Source organism: Capra hircus, chromosome 16 (assembly GCF_001704415.2).
Source record: "Capra hircus breed San Clemente chromosome 16, ASM170441v1, whole genome shotgun sequence".
NCBI classification, from domain to species: Eukaryota; Metazoa; Chordata; class Mammalia; order Artiodactyla; family Bovidae; genus Capra; species Capra hircus.
The window spans coordinates 3,032,979-3,051,751 of NC_030823.1; the positions used below are offsets into that span (position 1 = coordinate 3,032,979).

Consider the following 18,773-nt stretch of genomic DNA (forward strand, 5'->3'; position numbering starts at 1 on the left):
CTTACTCCCCTCCCTTCTCCAAAACATCTTGTAGAAAGAGGGAAGGAACAGGATGGTTGAGCCATGTCAGGATACAGGGCATAACCTACTGTGCTTTGGGTGTTTGATCTCATAAAAATTCTAATAAAAAGAATTTGTAATATACAAAGCTTTTTCAAGTGACACAAAAGATATAATTATCAGTTAATCCTAAAACCAAAACAAAAGATCCTGTGAGAGAGATAATGTTATCTTAAGGCACCCATTCCACACATAAGAAAACCGAGATTAAGGAAAGTTAATTGATTGTCTGTTATTTCAGTGCCCTGGGGCCTCGGATTCCCCAGGTGCAGAGAGCTTACCCCTTGGAAGTCGTGTCCTGGGGCCACTTCCCTGGCCTGTGCCTGGGCAAAGAGGACCGCATCGTGTATGCTGGGAAAGATGTGACTGCGTTCCAGACACCCGTCTTCAAAGAGGCCTCCATGGCTGATGTCATCGTACACCTGGGCTGCGAGGAGGAAAAGGTCACCTTCAAAAGCTGACGCCACTGTGGCCTGGAGCTGGGGGTGGGGGAGATGGAGAGAGAGCGGCCTGGTGGTCGCGCCCTTGCTGCATCACAGGGCCTGGGCCTTGGCCTTGCAGTGCCAGTTCTGGACAGCAGAGGGCAACGTGAGCTTGAGGATGCTGAACCTTCAACCCTGGGCAGAAGGAAATAGCTTGATTCAGGGTGTCGGTACTTGGTGGTGAGGGAAAGCCGAAATCATGGGCCGGTTCTGTCTCTTGAGGGTCCATTCTTCCTCCTGTTCACCCAGACCTTTCCTGCAGAGTCCGGTGTGTGGCAGAGCCCTTACTCTGCTCTAGTCCTGGGGATGATTTCCTGAGGCGTGTCCAGTGAGGGTGGGCAGGGAGCCTCTGAGTCCAGCTCCAGAGTACGCACAGAGCAGTGCACAGCTCACAGGCACAGAGCAGAGCCAGCGCAGACTCTCCCCGGGCGGAGCTTGCACAGAGTCTGTGCCACGCTCAGGCCGGCACCCAGGCTGACTGGTCCTGCTGGAAGGCGCTGACCCTCCGAGGCAGTGGGGTGTGCAAACGTGGGCCTTTCCCTCTCTCCTGTGCGTCTGGGGAGTTATGGCATATCTGTGCTTTCTGCCTGTTTATGGACTTTTGGATTTGGAGAAGATTCCCCGGTTCATCTAGTCAACCTCTTCATGTTACACAGGTGGTAATCGATCCCCAGGCAGATGAAGTGACATGGCAAATTGAAAGGGAAAGTCGCTCAGTCATGTCTGACTCTGCAATTCTCCAGGCCAGAATACTGGAGTGGATGGTCTTTCTCTTCTCCAGGGGATCTTCCCAACCCAGGGATCGAGCCCAGTCCTCCCGCATTGCGGGCAGATTCTTGCCACAAGGGAAGCCCAAGAATACTGGAGTGGGTAGGCTATCCCTTCTCCAGGAGATCTGCCTGACCCGGGAATTGAACGGGGGTCTCCTGCATTGCAGGCAGATTCTCCACCAACTGAGCTAAACATGGCAAATTGCTGCTGCTGCTCCTGCTAAGTCACTTCAGTCGTGTCTGACTCTGTGCGACCCCAGAGACGGCAGCCCACCAGGCTCCCGCGTCCCTGGGATTCTCCAGGCAAGAATACTGGAGTGGGTGGCCATTTCCTTCTCCAATGCACGAAAGTGAAAAGTGAAAGTGAAGTCGCTCAGTTGTGTCCGACTCCTAGCGACCCCATGGACTGCAGCCTACCAGGCTCCTCCATCCATGGGATTTGCCAGGCAAGAGTACTGGAGTGGGTTGACATTGCCTTCTCCAAACATGGCAAATTAGTGGTGGGCAAATCAGAATCCTAGTTGCCTCTCCTTAACTTTACAATCCCCTCCTCCAACACTTTTATTGGGACCCCTAGTGGTAAAGAACCTGCTTGCCAGTGCTGTAGGCGTGGGTTTGATCCCTGGCTTGGGAAGATACCTTGGAGGAGGCCATGGTGACCGCTCCAGTGTTCTTGCCTAGAAAGAATCCCATGGTGAGAGGAGCCCGGCAGACTACAGTTCGTTGGGTCACACAGAGTCAGACATGACTGAAGCGACTCAGCACAGCACAGCGTATAGGATGTTACGTAACCCAGCTGCAGTCCCTTCTGACTGGTGCCTGAGCTCTTGTGAGCAGGCAGTAGTTTAGGGGAACAGGTGCTGTTCTAGTTGCTACCCCCTCACTATTCGGCCTCCCACCGTCCTAGTCCCACCCTAGCCCCTCGTCAGCCTTCAGTCCCCGAAACATCCTTCTCTTACCATGAATGTTCGCCAAGAAGACCTTCACCCCGATCTTCTCATAGGTGGAGCTCAGCTGGAGGAGCCGGGAGCGAGTTGGGTAGGGAGACAGAAGGAAAGGAATGTTCTGAGTGGGCCTCCAGAGTGATTCACAAAACGCACTTGAGAGGGAAGCCAGAGAGGGAAGCCAAACAAATAAGCAACCAGGAGAGCTCTGGCAGCCCAAGATAAAAATAGCAGCAAAGCACACCACTCCTCCCTGGAGTGTTGGCCGACCGCTCCTCTGGAAAGTGGGGCAGACCTGGGGCTTTGCCAACAAGGCAGCCACTTGGTGTCCCCGTGGCCCCTTCTTGTGGGGCCAGATCTTTTCTTTCGACAGCTTAGAATCCCAGACCCCACCTCGTGCCTGCCTTCGAGGCTTAGGCAGAAGCCGCGGGGGAGGACCATGGCCTGGAATGGCTAATGCCTCAGCCACCTGGATCCTAGTAGACCCAGGCTGCGGGAGCAGGCCGAGCCCTTGTCTGGGGATGGAGCCGGCTGTGCGCAGGTTGACGAGGCCATCAGCCTGTGTGTTCTCTCTCTTCCTCGGTTCCACTGTGCTGCCTCTCTGGGCCAGTCTGAGATGACTCTGCCATCAGAAGTGGCTGCTGAAAAGCTATCAGACGGTTGCATTTATTCAAGCGGCCCTGTGAACTGTCTGTTTGGCCTGAAGGTGAGGGCCGCTGATATTATTTCTTCTTCTTCCCTCCGTTGACCAGACCCGGCTGATGCTAGAGTGTCTGGGTGAGTGTGGGAAGGAGCAGTAAGTAGATCATGAACCTGGGCCAAAACGAGCTCTACTCAGAGGACCCTGGGCCGGGTTCCCGCATCTGCTAGAGAGGGGTGCTAGGACGGGGTGGACCAGCGGGGCCCAGACACGCATTGTTCTGCGCTGTCTGGGCCTGCTCTGCAGGCAGCATCCTGTCCTGGTGGAATCTGGGAAAAGGGATTTTAGGAGATGGTAGGCTCCCTGGTGAGCTTCCTCACTCAGTCCTTTGAAATGAAGGCTCCAGGGAAAGGGAGTGTGGGAGGGTAGGGGTGAGGGAGTCGGGGTGGGGTTGGGCTGGGGCTCCCTCCTCCTTGGGGCTCCCTCACCTTGGCCAGGGCTTTGATGCCCATCAGGTCCACAAAGCTGACCCCACTCATGTCGAGGATGAGGGTGTGGAAGGTGACAAAGGGTGGGACGCTGGCCAGCATGTCACTGGGCTTAGCAGAGGCTGGGGGCTCGCAGCGGGCAGCGGTGGAGTCGTCAGGGCTGAAGGTGATGTAGGACACGCTGGCGCCGTTAGGAGGCGTCTGGTTGTTGTTGGGGTCGGTCGGGGAGCCGTTCTCAAAGTCCTGCTGCAGCTCCTGCAGGGAGACAGTCTGGAGGGGGGGTGGGAGGGCGCAGTTAGGGTCATCAGGCTCAATCAGACTTCGCTGTGGCTGAAGGTGGGGAAAGATGCGTGCAGGTGGACGTGAATAACCGGACTTCGCGGCGGGGAATCCAAGCCCCTGTATTCCCTGAGGACTGGCACCTCCCAAAGCCTCCTCCTTCAGCAGGTCTGCACGTTTGGTCTCCGTAACGCAGGCAAAGTTAGAGGACCCTTCTAAGAGAGGCACTGAAGCTTCAGCCCACTCTGTTCTGGGAGGAAGCCCTTTTGGAAACAACTGAGACTCTTTTTGCATTTAGCTGTGTTTACCTTTTTCTCTGCAGAATTCCCACATCCACACCCACCTTGCTAGTGCTAGGTTGGCTGGGGACCCCAGGAAATTCACTGCAACTCCCGATCTGGGGTTGTTCATAAGTCCATGGACGTATTCCATCTTAGCCAGAAAATGAGGAGGGGGCCATGGCAGTTAAGTGGTTACCCCAGGAGCTGATGGCTCCTCATGCAAGGAGAAGATGCCCACCAGACAACGTCCACCAGGCAGTGGCCACAGAGGCTTGCTGTCCTTGCCTCTGAGGGTGCTGGGAGGTGGGGCACCAGGCGGCAAGGTCAGAGAGGGCAAGGGAGAGGGTGTGGGCTGTTTCTGGCCTCAGTTCACCTTGGTTTTCATGAACAGAGGCTTCCTCTGTTGCGTGGGCATTGCTCTCCCCTCCTCCTGCTTCTTGAGGTGCTTTTGCTTGGCCAGCAACACTTTCTGGGGGTCCACACCTGTCTGGAGGAAGAGGGCCAAGAGCAGTCTTCACCTCTGCCCTCTCTGGAGGTGGCCGGATCTTGGCTCCCAGCTCCCTTTCTTGTCTCTGCCAGGCATACTCTGTCCACTCCCTCTGGTCACCAGGGGACCGAGCCTTACCTTGGCAATGACTTTTTGCCTGAAGATCTCTGAGTTGGCGAAGTAGAGAGGAGAGCAGTAAGTGATGATCTTTATACCTTGGATTTCTTGGGCCTGTGGCAGGGAGAGTCAGCTCAGTCAGCAGCAATCTCTTTTATCAGTTTTTCACAAAACCCTTTTATATGGGGTGATGTAGGGCAAAAGAGGGCGGTCATAAGCCTGGATTACCCACCCTATTGTAGGTCTTGGGATTCAAGTAAATGTCAGTGTCCATGACTTGGGCCAAAGCATAGCCATTACGGCTGGATGAAGAAGGGAAAGACAAACACAAGAGAATGTTATTAGCAGACAGGCCTGGAGGGACGCTTAGGCTGGGGGCTGGGCAGAGGTAGGGGAGGAGAGGGTCCCGTCCTGATCCTGGGCTTTTTCTGTTTGTCTTTCTGCGCTGGAGACATATGCCTGGTGGCCTGTGGCTGGGCTGTAATTAGAGAGATGGCAGGCAGCTCCCTGACATAGCTGCCAGGCGGGGGCTCAGTGGGCAGGAAGGTAGAGAACACAAGCAGAAGCGGCCCCAAAGTCACCGCTTCTTGGTTCTGAGTTCTCAAGAGGAGGAGACAGGTCCCTGACATCCAGGATCCTTCCTGCCCTGGACTGGACCCCCTGTCTGCTTCACCTAACATTTTATGGGAGAGACTTAGCTGTCCTCTGGCCCATAGCTCCCTCGGGGTGGGATACCATCTGATCTGGGGTCTGGCACACTTTTGGAAGGACACTGAGTCTCACCCGCCTGCCCGACCCTGCTTCCTCGGCCCCCAGCCCTCTACAGCCGTGATGGGTTCCCCTGGCTTTTCAGGACATGGGAGTCAGACAGCCCGGCCTGTGCCAGCAGTCCAAGCTGGGCCGGGCTCTCCTCAGGCCTGGCAGCCCCTCCAGAGCCAGACCCCGCAGGCAGCAGGGCCCAGGAGCTGTGCCAGGCCACCCACGGCAGTCCCTGCAGACCGGCTGGGGCCTGAAGGCCATGCCCTGAGGGAGCGGCCATTACTTACAACTGGGTCTGGAAGACCACAACCAGGGCGGAGAAGGTGACCCCCACCGCCACACCGTAGGGCAGGCTCAGGAAGAAGGCAGAGAGGAAGCTCACCACCCAGACGCACTGTGAGGAGAGAGACGTCAGAGTAGGCCTAGGGGTACTTCCCTGCTTCTGGGGTCAGCCGAGGCCCTTCTCTGCTAGCCCAACCTCAGACCACCCTTCCCTCTTCATGGCAGTTTTTCAGCATTTCACACAGGCGAGCTTCGGTGACACCCGCCCATTTCCAGAGGACTGAGGGTGGCTCCCTGGTCCTGTCTGGCTGTTAGCAGTCAACCCCCGCGCCCACTGGGAGCTGGCGTGGCCCAGTCAAAGACTGTGAGTCTTGGGACAGATATGCCTGGGCTCCAAGTTTCATTGTCCTACTTGTGAATATTCACTTACTAGCTATGTGAATCCTGGAGAAGGTCACTGCAGCCCGCTCCAGGATTCTTGCCTGGAGAATCCCATGGACAGAGGAGCCTGGTGGGCTACAGTCCATGGTGTCGCAAAGAGTCAGACAGGACGGAAGCGAGTTAGCGCGCGCACACAGCTACGTGAATAATAATACCAGCTTCATGAAAGGACTGAAGGATTAATGAAGATAGGGTCCTGCCAAGCCTAGTGATGGGTGCAATAACATGAGTCCCATTCCTCCAACTGATGGAAAGTGTGCACTCGACCGGCGCTCAGCTTCCTGACCTGATAGCCTGGGGCTGGGTTGTGTGTGCAAGCCAGGAGGGTGGGGGATGGTGAGAGGGAGGGTGCAGGGCAGAGGGAGGGAGGGTAAGATGTGAACCCAAAGCACGATGTGAATACCAGGACTATTGCTGTTGTGGGGTGATGGTTGGGATACGGCAAAGCAGACCTTTGGGGTGGATGCCAGGGCCTCATCTTTCTCCCCATCCTCGTCCTTCACTCGAGGGGGACCCCAGATGGACCACTCACTTCTCAGACTTTAAGGATTTCCTTCCTTACCATGTAAGTGTGCCTCCTCCCCCAGAGACAGTACAGCTCAGAGGCTTGGAGGCTGAGACTCGGGGCTCCAGTCCTGCCTCTGCCGCTAACCAGTTCTGAGGCCTTTGATGGGTTACTTAACCTCCCTGAGGCTTGGTGTCCTCATCTTGAAAGGAGGCTAGGAAATCCTCTCTCACAGCTGACGCTGGGCTCAAGTGTGGTAAGCAGTGTGGTCGGTACACAGTAGCCTCATTTCTACTGCCCAGTGGGAGATGTGTTGGGAATGTGACTATCAAAGCAATAAGTCATGTTTGCTAAGTGTTCACAGTTACATGCTGCTTTCCAATTCTGATCTCATTTAATCCTCAGAACCAGTGTGTGGTGCAGCCATGAATATCACCCCCATTGTGCACAGATGGGGAGATAGAATTCCACAGAAGTCTTAACCTGCCCAAGATCCTGGTCCACTGGCTTTGCGTTCTAGGTTTTTTGTTTTTTAAAATGATTTCATTTTGCTTTTTGGAACTATAAAAATAAAGACAGCTAAGTTTTATTGAACACAAAACACAGTTCAGACAATGTGTTCCTTACTTGCTTTATCTCGTTTCATAAGCATCCCTGGGGGTCGGGGTGGGGGTTGGAGGGTGTAAAATACCTGTGACCACAGATGAGGAAGCTGAGACTCAGAGAGGTTAAAGGACTTGCCACTGGCCACAGAGCCAGTGAACAGTTGAGCTAGGATTTGAACATAAGCTGTCTTACTCCAAAAGCTGAGCTGTTAACACTCGGTTATGCTAATTCGGGCTTCCCAGGTGGCCCAGTGGTAAAGAATCTGCCTGCCAAAGCAGGAGACACAGGAGATGCCGGTTCAATCCCCGAGTCGGGAAGATCCCCTGGAGGAGGAAATGGCAACCCACTCCGGTGTTCTTGCCTGGAGAAACCCATGAACCGAGGAGCCTGTTAAGCTACCGTCCATAGGGTCACAAAGAGTCTGATACAGCTTAGCGACTGCGTGCACGCTAAGTAGGGAGCCACTGACAGAATGCCAGGCCTGGGGGCTGCAGTGCCTGGGGTACCAGGCATGACAGGCACCCGGGGCCGCCCGCTACTCACACAGTCCAGCTTGCTCTTCTTCCACAGGTAGTAGGGGTCGGCGAGCTGCTTGAGCGAATTCTTGAGGTTGACAGCAATCAGGGCTCCTAGCACAGACTGGGGAAGCAGAACACTGTTCCCCGTCACCTGCGGTGTGGCCCCTTCTCCCTGCCCTTCCTACGGACGCCTGGCGCTGGAGCCTAGCAGGACGGAGTTGCAGTTCTAGAACGGGCAGAGCCCCCAGATCTTTGCACTCAACCTTAGGGTTGGAAAGTGCTGGAGCCAGAGGGCCCTTGGGCCTGAATTTTGCCATCCCCCCATCTTCCTTCATCCCCAGCCTGTGTCTAGGGCCCTCTGAGCCAGGGGCCCACAGACGCTGTGAACACTGACTCGGGTGTGGACCCTGAGGTCAGAAGGCCGGAGTTTGAGGCCAGCCCTGCGCTTCTGAGCCTTGTCACTGCTTCTCAGCCTCACTTTCCCTCACCTGTAAAATGGCGAGAGTAAAACCTACGTTAACTACTTCGCAGGTTGTGGCTAGGACAGAGGGTAACAGTGATGGTACTTTGCAGCCTGTGAGGCATCACACAGCTCCTAAGGCCTGCTCTTCCTGGAGTCTCTCGTTGGCTTCTGCTCTCATGCTGTGCTCTTACCTTGGGGAGAGCATAGAGATAGGACCCCAGGACCAGCATGGTGATCATCACCACCAGGGACACACACAGGCTTGACACCTATCCAGAGAAAGAGATGGAAACAGGGCGCAGGTGTGAAATTCTTGCTCTTGATTTTTTTCCCCAATAAATGCCTTTGGCGGAGTGGAGACAGAGGAGTGCAGAGGGAGGCTGGAGACCAGCTGACCTGGCTTCTCTGGGGCAGCCGTGCTGCCACGCCCAATCCCTTTCCCACTGCCCTGACCCAGTGCTCACCTGGGATTTTCCTCCAGCTCCGTCCACGGCCAGAGTGACAGAGAGAGCACAGCAAATGACGTGGATCTTGAAGAAGGAGCCGAAGAAGTTGCTGCAGCCCAGGGCGATCATCTCCTATGGGCACAGGGCAGGATTGGAAGCTGGGGGCGGGGGGAGGGTGGGGGTTGGGCACATGGTACAGACCAAACATAGTCGTTCAAGCTAGCTGGATCTTGGACTTGAGAGTGACCCAGCTGCTATAAAGCCGTACACTCCCAACCAAGTAGCAGTCAGCCAAAGAGCCCCTGACATCCCTCGTCAGGCCTCTGTGGGTCCTGGCCCGTCCTGCTCAGCCCTGCTGGGGGTGGCTGGACCTACCTGGTTAGCATCCACATCATAGCCGTGCTTGTTGGCCAGGGTCCGGCCCATAGCCAGGTTGATGACATAGCCCACGATGGCCAGGGAGAAGGCCGTGCCAAGCATGTCCTTCCACTGCGAAACCACAGGCGACACGGGAGCGGGGAAACTGTCAAGGAGCCAGAAAGGGGGCAGGGCCCAAGGGTGTGAGGAGGGCACCTCGAGTCCTTCAGCACCCACAGGGGGCCAGGGCCTCTGTGTGAACCACCACTGCCAAACTGGATGCTCAGTGTCACACTGAAGGGCAGCCACCACCACTCCCCTTTGAAACCGCAAAAATTCGAGGCGTAGAGAACACAGCTTGTCTGAGGTCACCACGCTAGTAAGTGGTAGGGCCTCATTCGTTCACGTCCAGAATTTGGACTCCTTACTCTCCCTGGTCCCAGAGCCACAGCCCCCAGCGCTCTGAGGCCTTTTCTCCATTGTCTGCTCCCGCTCTGCCGTATAAACACTGGTCCTCTCCTCCTAGGGTCCAGCACAGTCCCTGGCACAGAGTAGATAGCTGGTGAATTCTGTTGATCCTAATAGCTTTTTTCCCATGTGGATAGGAGAGCCCGTGCATTAAAGCGAGGCAAAGAACCAGAGGAGGGCTGATCAGAGAGGCTTCACCCGTCAGATGAAACTTTTGGGGGGAGTGCGGCAGTTAAGGGGGCTTCCCAGGTGGTGCTAGTGGCAAAGAGCCAGCCTGCCAATGCAGGAGACGTAAGAGATGAGGGTTCGATCCCTGAGTTGGGAAGATCCCCTGGAGGAGGCCATGGCAACCCAGTCCAGTGTTCTTGCCTAGAGAATCCCATGGACAGAGGAGCCTGGTGGGCTACAGTCCGTGGGGTTGCAGAGAGTTGGACACGACTAAAGCGATTTAGCATGCATACACGTGGCTGCTAAGACTCACTGTTCGTGAAACAGCTAGCATCGTGTGGCTCTTCATAATAAGTGATAGTAATAATTCATAGCTGGTCAGTGTCATAGACTTTATGACATACTTTACAGAGTTCATCTCATTTCTGACTCTGAACCTAGGTGGGGAGGAGAGTGGGAGTGGGGCCAGGCTTCCCAGCCCCCTGGACTCACCCAGGTTGGATCTCTCCCACGATCTGCATGTGGTACTTTTTGGGCATCTTGTAGCTCCCGGAGATAGCTGTTGCCACCACTACCTGCAAAACCCAGAATAGAGAACAAGGATTCGCTCTAACTTGGGGCCAGGGTAAGGGTCCCTCTCAAGTCTCCCTTTTGTTTGGGGACCCCAAATCCCACTCCCCTGGCTCCTTGAGAAGGAACGACCTGAGGATCGGGAAGAGTGGGAGCCACACACGGGGGTGGAGTGGATTCGCCCCAGACCTTCTGTCCTACCAGCTCACAGAGGGCAAGCGGGTGGGGGAGGGATGGGGAGAGGGGCTCTCCTGGTTCCGGCTGGAGCTAGATTCCTTTTCGACAGCCTCTTGCCTGGGCCCCAACACCCCAGCCCTGGGCACGGCCCTTACCACAATCATCTCTGTTGGGATGGGGAAGCGGATCTTGTGCATGTAGCGGGCATTGAGCTCCTTCACCAGCACCAGGACCACACCGCTGATGAGAGCGAAGATGAGCGAGGCGATGTTGGTGTGAGCGAGGTTTTTGCAAATGTCAATGAAGGTCTGGGGGAGAGAGCATCACGCCCGTGGGCTCCCACCCCTTCCTCCTGTACCGCCACCACCCAGCATCTGAGCCAGTGGAGAGGTGTCGTCAGTGCTCTGAGAGGCATAGCAAAGCAGAATCTGGACCCTACTCACGGTCCCACTTCCCACCCCTGTCTCCATGCTGGGACGGGAAGGCTGATTCCCTTCCTTTTCCTCTAGGGAGAGTTCAAGCTAATGGAGGAGGGATGGAGATTAGACATAAGGAAAGACTTTCCAGGCAGGGAGGGGATGAGGCGCTGGAATGGGGAGCTGATGGAGAGTGCCCTCTCCTTTTCTGCAGGAATTAACCACAGAGATTTAACCATACTTCGGCTTCCTGATACGAAGCGCTGACTCACTGGAAAAGATCCTGATGCGGGGAAAGATTGAAGGCAGGAGGGGAAAGGGGCGACAGAGGGTGAGATGATTGGATGACATCACGGACTCAGTGGACATGAGTTTGAGCAAGCTCCAGGAGTTGGTGATGGACAGGGAGGCCTGGCGTGCTGCAGTCCATGGGGTTGCAAAGAGTCAGACACGACTGAGCAACGGAACAACAACCACAGAGAACCTCAGCCAGCCTTCAAGGTCATGCGTTTGATCCTCCCTCCCCAAATGGGAACCTCTTGAAATCCACTCTAAACAATGGGTCAGACGGCCTTTGCTTGAGAACATCTCATGGTGAGGTGCTCACAACTTCTTAAGACAGTGAGCTCGGCTCGCGTGTCTGCTCAAGACCCTCTCGCAGGGGTGCACTCATGGACTCACAAAGACGATGGACCCCGGGCCTGCGTAGGAGGGGACGGTCAGTCCGAAGATGTACTTGAGCACGGAGATCAGGATCTGCAGGCCAGCGGCCGTCATGAAGCCCCGGATGAAGGACTCAGAGAGGTAGATGGCCACAAAGCCAAACTGCATGAAGCCCAGGCCCATCTGAGAGGAGAGGGGTGGTGGGGTCAGGCTGCGGCGGGCCAGCCGCTCTCACACCTGCCTGGCCCAAGCCCAGGACTGGAGCCCACGCAGCCCCGAGATAGTGGTAGCTCTAGGAAAACGAGTCCCTTGTGACCTTGTCCTGCCTTGTGCTGACAGAGAAAGTTAGTCCCTCGGGGCTCAGGCCTCTGACACTTGACCTCATTGGCTCCAGTTTCCTCCACTGTGGAATGAAGCTAGTACTCACCAGTGTTTGCCCTCTCAGCAATTGACACCCCCGTCCGCCCAACTGGCCAACCCAGAACTTGGAAGTCATCCCCCCTCACCCTTCGTTTCTAATATCCCAAGCCCTGTTTATCCTGGCAAAGCATTCTTCCAGGCTACCCGCCGTCTCCTTGCCTGCCGCTCTGGTCTAGGCCCTTATCATTCTTGCGTGGGCCTCTTCATAGTCTCCCAACTGGTCCCGTGCTTTGATTCTAATCTACTTTCCATCCATCGTCTTCTCCAGAGTCTGAGTGATCCAATCTGACTGCCAAATAGGAACCGAATTTGCTGCTTAGGGGACAGACCTCAGACTTCACTGACTGGTCCTGCCTGCTTCTCCGGCCTCTTCTCCGGCTCATTCTCCCAAGGCCTCCTGCCCTCCAGCCACACCAGATGCCTTGCTTTTCCATTCCCTGGTCAGTTCACGCTGTTAGGCCTCAGTGCTTTGGGGTGCTGTTTTCTCTGACTGGACTGGCCTTCTGTACCTCTTTCCTGGGGTTACCGGTCAACTTCTACTCATCCTTTGGAACTGAGGTCAAATGGCACTTCCTCTCTTTCTGACTTTCTCTTTGATGTTCCCTAAGCTACTCATATATAGCTCGACTCTGCTGCTTATCTTACCGCTTACACGTTTATTTGTTGATATGGCTACTTCCTCCGCTGGGCTATGAGCTTCTGGAGAACTGGGCCTCTTTCTTACTTATCTTTTATCCCCAGAGCCTAGCCCAGTTCCTGGCATGGTGAAACAACCAAAAAAACCTTAACTGAATGAATCAATGAATGAGACTTCTGAGGCCCCTTCCTGCTCTTACTTTCTGTCCTGCTGTATTTGCCTGTTTAAAATCTAGCAGAGTCCTTTGCATGTGGCGGAAATGCAATTTATCTCATGCGGGAGGTGCTGTGGCTTGGAGCAGAGGCGGCTGGAGGGGGATAAGGAATATTACAGAAATGGAAAACTGCTGGCAGAGAGCTGGGCACTGGAAAGGATATCGGAGAGAGGCCATGAGCCCTTTAGACAGTCATTAGCTCAGGACAGTTTTATTAAGTGTGGATGCTGGTCTTAGGCATCTGCTGAGGACAGGTGAGATACTCTGAGTTTTAGGCTCATTTGTGGCCTCCAAATGGGGAAGAGGGAGGATGGAGAGGCCTCAATCAGCTTTAAGGTCAAGGCTGGGCCTCTGTGGAAGGGGCAATGTGAGCTGATGCTGTCCTAAGGGGGGGCCCTGGCAGAGACGGAAGCCGAGCTCCTCACCTGGATGACAGCTGTCAGGCAGGCTAGCGTTGCCGACACGTGCAGCCTGTCGGCCTCCATGGCCCCCGTGTCCACATAGCTTTCATTGGTGGCATTGTTGAAGACCCGGAATTTCGACTCTGGGGCCAGCTGCAGACAGATGTTACCCACCAGGATGCTGATAACGGCAAAGGTACCTGTGGTGCCCCACCCAGCCAGCAAAAGTCAGAGGTTTGGACGGCACCCATGGGAACCAGAAGGGGGCCCGGAACGCTCCCTAGCCCCACAGGGACGGTGCTCCGGGCCTCCAGGGTCCTCTCCGGCATCACAGTCACCGTTCGTATCTGACCATGATCTACACTCTTCCAGGTGCTTTCACCCCAACTGTTAATATTACTTTATTGGACACGAGAGGAAACAGGCTTGGATATATAAGCAGAGCCTGCGTTGGAAACAGGCTTTGTGACCAGGCCTTTTTCCTCTGTCTCGTTTCACACCAGAGAACTCCGAATGTCCCTGAATTGGCCTGATGGATGATGGCTGTCGGATGGCCATTTCTTGCATCTGTTCAACCCTTTACGGCCTTTCTTGTTCTGCCAAGTCTTCCCCACATTCCAGGGAGGGAGACTCAACAGGTCATGCTAACTGAGCTCACAGAAGCTGTGTGGCTTCTCCAAGGTCACAGAAGACCTGGGATGGACACTCATGGTGGCGGTCCCTCTGGGACCAAGCAGCGCCAGCAGGGGGAGAATGCAGATGGGAAAGCACCCGAATCCCCTTTGCCACCCACCACCCATCCTCGTGGTCCAGGTCACCCGCCTGCTAAGAGGGGAGGGGCCTTACCTGGCACCATCTGGTGGATACCCCCCAGGAAGAAGTAGGTCAGGAGGGGGAAGAAAGAGGAGTAGAGGCCGTTGACGGCAGGAAGGTTGGCCAGCAGCGCGAATGCCATGCCTGCACAGGACACAGAGAGTCAAGGCCCTGGGGCACAGCTGGGTGATGCCGGGCACAGAAGGCAGAGTGGGAAGGGGAAGAGGCTTGGCGTAGGGGACCCCCTGACCTTGTGGGACCTGGATGCATCCACCGCTGAGGCCGCCAAGAATGTCGGGGACGATGTAGTCTTTGATCTTGTACTTGGGGAGCCAAGAGAGAATGGGGAGCAGCCCGAACACTGTGGTTTTGATCTTGGCTGAGGAACATCTGGAGGGGAAGAGGGCAGGTTTTCAGTTAGCACTGCATTCAGAGTTGGGAATTGTTATAATATCCCGTTCTTGGTCATTCATTCATGCATTCATGCAAAATTCAGTGAGCACGCACTCTATATGGCAGAGACTTTTCTCTTGAGAGCCATCACCTTGCTCCGGACACTGCTTGGAGGTCTTCTGATTGCCTTCTGCTAACCTGGGAAGTCTACAAGACTTCTCTTAAAGGCATGGATTTGGTGGATGCCTAGCATTCCGAGGTGTCAAGTCCAGCTCAGACCGCCGTTCTCTGACCTGACTGAAAACAGGCCCGGTCACCCTCCCCTGGGCTCCTGTAGCAATACCTCGGGCTATAATTTCTCGCTTTCCATCTCTCTCCCCCACTACACAGTGAAACTAGCATGGAAAGAAGCCTGGTCTCTTGTCCAGCTTCGTACACCTCATGTGTCACACTGGGATGCTTAGTGAATATCTGTTGAAAAAATGAGTGAATGAATAAGTGAAAGAATGGGCCTGAATCAGAACTCAGTCTGAATGGGGGCGGCTGCTGTATTTTTTGGAACCTCCCCCTACAGGAAGGCTTCTTTGTCCCCGCAGGGTACGCCTCTGCTGACCCACCATCCTTTGTGGGTGATTCCAATGCTGGAATTCTTTCCCCTGTTAATTCATCAAAAGAGGGAAGAATGGGGAAACTATGTGTTGGTCAGCACAGGGTGGGGAGCATTGATCCCTCCCCTGTTTGCTGAACACCTTGAGGTCCTTTCATCAGAAACTCAGAAGCGGTAAAAACAAGGGCCTTCAATCTCAAGGATGACAGCTGGTGGATTGATGCCCGGAAGAGGTGGGGAGGCCTTCGCTTTTCTTCTCCCAGCTGAGGGAATTCAAATGCTCAGGGCCCACCTGGTGACTCACTGGCTTGCTGTGATTAGGCCTCCTTTCCTGCCCAGCACTGATTCCTGTTCTTTACTGTTGCTCAACAGTAGTTTCCCTGACCCTGGGTCCCCTGGCTGTCACCACAAACTGAAATCAACACAGACGATGCTTTGTGCCCTTTAAAATCTGGGTAGATTTTCTGCCCCAACCAGCACTTCATGGAAGAGCATCACCATCGCCTGTGGACTCCCCTGTCCCCTCTCCAGTGGGTGGTGCCTCTCCCATCCCCGGGATGATGGACAGGGAGTTGGACTGGTAGCAAATAGCTTAAAGCATTTCTATAGGCTTGTCCTAAGAGAGAACCAGGCCTCCAGGTTTGTTCTCAGGTTTTTTCATGGCAGGGAAAACTGGACTCACGAATAGAGAGCTGGCTGGGGGAGTAAAACAACCCACTCAAGGGCTTGTACATGTCCAGCCTTACTTGCAAGCCTGCCATAGTTGAGCAAAGCAATCTGACTTCTCTGAAGTCTGAGAGAAGATCTGGAAACAGATGCTGAACACCTATAGAGAGGTTCCAGAAGCCAAGTGGGAAGAGGATAGTGGGAAGTGGGTTAGTTTTCTAGATATTCATTCATTCATTAAACAAAAATTTATTGGAGTACCTTCTGTGTGCCAGGCACTGTCCAAGGCCCTCCTGCCAGCCACATGGGAACTGTTAGCTCCCTACATCTTTTTATGGTTTCCATCATCCTCTTTTAGGACAACAGCAGATATCCTCATCCCTCCAGTACAGAAACAACACAGACTTAAACTCCTTGGCACAAATGCTGACAAGGTCTTTATATAACCAGGCAGAGACGGAGCCTCCCAGGAGAGATAGGGCTGGGCTGGTGCTTTTAGTGAAGACTCAAGTGGGTGATCCCCCAGCCTGAACCAGTTCCACCTGCATCTCCACTTCAGCCATTGACAGTGACCTCAATTCAGGTAAGTGAATCAGCTGTTTCCCCAGGGGAGTGGGGAAGTGACTTCCACCACGGACCACAGTGAGGCCTGAGGGAGGTCTATCAGCTGTCTGCAAAGGGGGGAAGGTAAAGTTCATAGCCTCAGGTTCCTGGAGTGCAGGTATTGGTCACCTTGCAGAGTATAGGTGTGGTTTCACTACCCACCAGCCCAGTTCCAGGGATCTGAGAGTGGAACAAGCTGGTGAGACCACATCCTGGTAAGTATCCTTTAGGGGAGCCCAGGAAATTAGGTGCTATCTTTGAGCATTGTCTGGACCTCGGAAGGGAAAGAGCATCCAGGAGAGAAAGAGGACAAAGGCCATGGGGTGGGAGAGGCTTCAGATTTTCCTTGGTGAGGAAAGGACTGGAGAAGGCACAGCAGAAGTAAGGGCTCTGACCTGCTGTGGCGACACACCCTTTCCCAGCACCCTTGAGAACCAGGAGGGACTTGCGTGAGCTGAGAGCATGGTGAGACCCCATGCAGGGGTCGGGACACCTGCCAGCCTCTCTGGGCCTGTGAGTGGTCCTTGTCCCGGTTCCCGATTTCCTCGAGGGTCTCAGTAAAGGTGAGGTGTAGGATCTCAAATTCAGGGTTCCCAAGTACCGTCTGAGGGACAGCGGTATAGGAGCCGTGCCCTGGTGCAGGGAGGGTTTGGTGGGGAGCAGAGGGGAGAGGAATCTGGGCTTCCAGCCATGTTACCTGAAAGTGTTGCAAAGTTTCTCTCCCAGTGGGTACGTCCGGTCCTTCTTCTCAAACTCGTCATCAAAGAGGGTGAGCGAGTATGCGGCTCTGTCTACCACGTAGCGGGGCCTGGGCTGGCTCATGTTCGGGGCATTTACAAGCTTTGGGAGAAACAGAGTAGGGAGGATGAGGGGCATCCCTTCTCAGCGCCGGCCTGGGCCATCTCTCTCTGGTCCTAGCTCAGCAGGGTTTTATGCTGTCTTCCCCGCCCCCAGCCAGCAAGGTGCCTCCCTTCCCTCTTTCAAGTCTTTCCACCAGACTCACTTCTCCTGGTGGCCTTCCTTCCCAGGCACAGGTGATGCATACACTTGCCCTGGCTGTTTTGCTTGGCACTCAGCACGTGGCTGGCACTCCACGTCTATGACATCACTGTCACCCCTGCTGAACACCAGGCAACAAGGAGGCGGGAGTGCAAGGGCAGGAGTCACGGCTGGGATTCAGCGGGTTGATCCTCTCCCTCCTTCCCTTGTCATGCTCCCCGCAACCCGCGCTGGCCCCTGGTATCCTCGCAAGCCCCTTTGCCCTGCCCTCCCACCTCAGTTTCCTGGGCACAAAGGCTCATACCTTCCTGTCAGTCAGCTTGGAAGAAAGAGAGCAGGCTGCCTGGAGGCAGGGGGATGACCAGGGTGACCTTGGGAGGACCCTTCTTAAAGGAGCCGCCTAGGACTTCACCAACAGGTTTTCCCAGGGGGACAGTGGTGTTTGGGGAAACCAAGATGGTCTGCGCTGACTGGCTCTCCCACGGCTTCCTGTGTCTAACCTTTCCCCCACCCTGTATACTGATGTTTCTCTCCTTGCTTTTTGCGCAACCTTGCTGACGTTCCAGGAGCTGAGCAGGGCAGAGCTAAGTGCCAGGCCCCTGAGGCCCAGAGGAGCTCCCGGTAGAGATCTTCCCTCCTCCATCCTCCAACTGCTGGCTCCCCCTCCTGTCCCCTGCCCCCCAGCGCTGGGAGAAGCCTGCCTGGACGACCTCAGAGGAAGAAGGAGGGGGAGAAAAGAGATGGCATAAGCTTAGAAGGAGATGATGTCTCCCAGGGGGAGAGTGTGGGATGGCTGTAACCAGTTTGGCGAAAGGTTTGAGAGAGAGTTACAAGTGAGAAACCACACGGGGGACTCAAGATGCTCCTCCGCAGGCTTCCCAGGGGAGAAGCTGGGTGAGTGACAGGTTGTCAGAGGGGAGCAGGCTGGTTGATGCTTTTTGTGGAAGGGCACCCTGGGGGAGAGGAGGGAAATGCATTAACTAAGGGCCCAGAGACTTGGGTTCTAGTGCTGGCTTTACAGGTGAAGTGGAAGGAGCAGCATTCCTTTCTGAACCTCAGATTCCTCATCAACAAAACTGCGGGACCATAACCTCACAAGGTTGTTTGAGGGTCAGATGAGTAAATGGACAAGAAAGGCTTGTGTAAAATGTAAGAGTGATATAAATGTAAATTGCTATTGTGGATAAGACTGTGTCCAGGTAGATGAAGGTCAGGCTGGTGCATCCCATTCACTGGGTCACAGGACCCTGAGTTCCACTAGGACCTGTAAGCACGGTGCCCCGCAGAAGCCCCCAGATGCTACTCAGCTGGCAGGGCAGGTGTGGGTGAATCTGCCCACAGCGCCTGGGCCCGCCCAGCCCTTTGCCTGGCGGTTAGTGTGCACCCAACAATTACTTGTTGAGTGAATCAATAAATGTTCTTTTTGGAGAACACATGGGTTGAACTGAATAAGAGTAAAGGCCTGTAAGACATTTCAGTGGGACAAGTAGAGAGACTGCATGACATAAGGAAAACAGCACAGGTTTTGGAGCCAGGATGACCTGGGTTCAGAGTTGGTTTCTTCATCTGTAAATGGGGATAATAACAGTCCCAGGCATTTGCCATGAGGACTAAATGAGATCATGAGTGTGAA

At 54.7% G+C, this 18,773-nt stretch overlaps 1 protein-coding gene across 3 annotated transcripts in view; it reads right to left on the bottom strand.

The window, feature by feature from the left end:
• Positions 1-18,773, bottom strand: part of SLC26A9 (solute carrier family 26 member 9) — a 28,518-nt gene that overhangs the window by 4,468 nt on the left and 5,277 nt on the right. Inside the window, exons 1-19 of one of the 3 annotated variants that reach the window (XM_018060068.1) lie at positions 17,145-17,240; positions 16,839-16,981; positions 14,123-14,262; positions 13,906-14,016; positions 13,084-13,259; positions 11,406-11,570; positions 10,464-10,616; positions 10,054-10,136; positions 8,944-9,091; positions 8,587-8,700; positions 8,314-8,391; positions 7,685-7,780; positions 5,595-5,701; positions 4,781-4,850; positions 4,570-4,662; positions 4,318-4,431; positions 3,385-3,654; positions 2,272-2,326; positions 342-487 (exon numbers count right to left, since the gene is read on the bottom strand). In XM_018060068.1, the coding sequence (XP_017915557.1) occupies positions 342-487; positions 2,272-2,326; positions 3,385-3,654; positions 4,318-4,431; positions 4,570-4,662; positions 4,781-4,850; positions 5,595-5,701; positions 7,685-7,780; positions 8,314-8,391; positions 8,587-8,700; positions 8,944-9,091; positions 10,054-10,136; positions 10,464-10,616; positions 11,406-11,570; positions 13,084-13,259; positions 13,906-14,016; positions 14,123-14,262; positions 16,839-16,963 (2,244 nt within the window). In that variant the 5' untranslated portion in view covers positions 16,964-16,981; positions 17,145-17,240. Of the gene's footprint in view, positions 1-341; positions 488-2,271; positions 3,030-3,384; positions 3,655-4,317; positions 4,432-4,569; positions 4,663-4,780; positions 4,851-5,594; positions 5,702-7,684; positions 7,781-8,313; positions 8,392-8,586; positions 8,701-8,943; positions 9,092-10,053; positions 10,137-10,463; positions 10,617-11,405; positions 11,571-13,083; positions 13,260-13,905; positions 14,017-14,122; positions 14,263-16,838; positions 16,982-17,144; positions 17,241-18,773 lie in introns of those variants that run through there. The other 2 variants (XM_018060067.1, XR_001919268.1) reach the window with 2 other exon arrangements.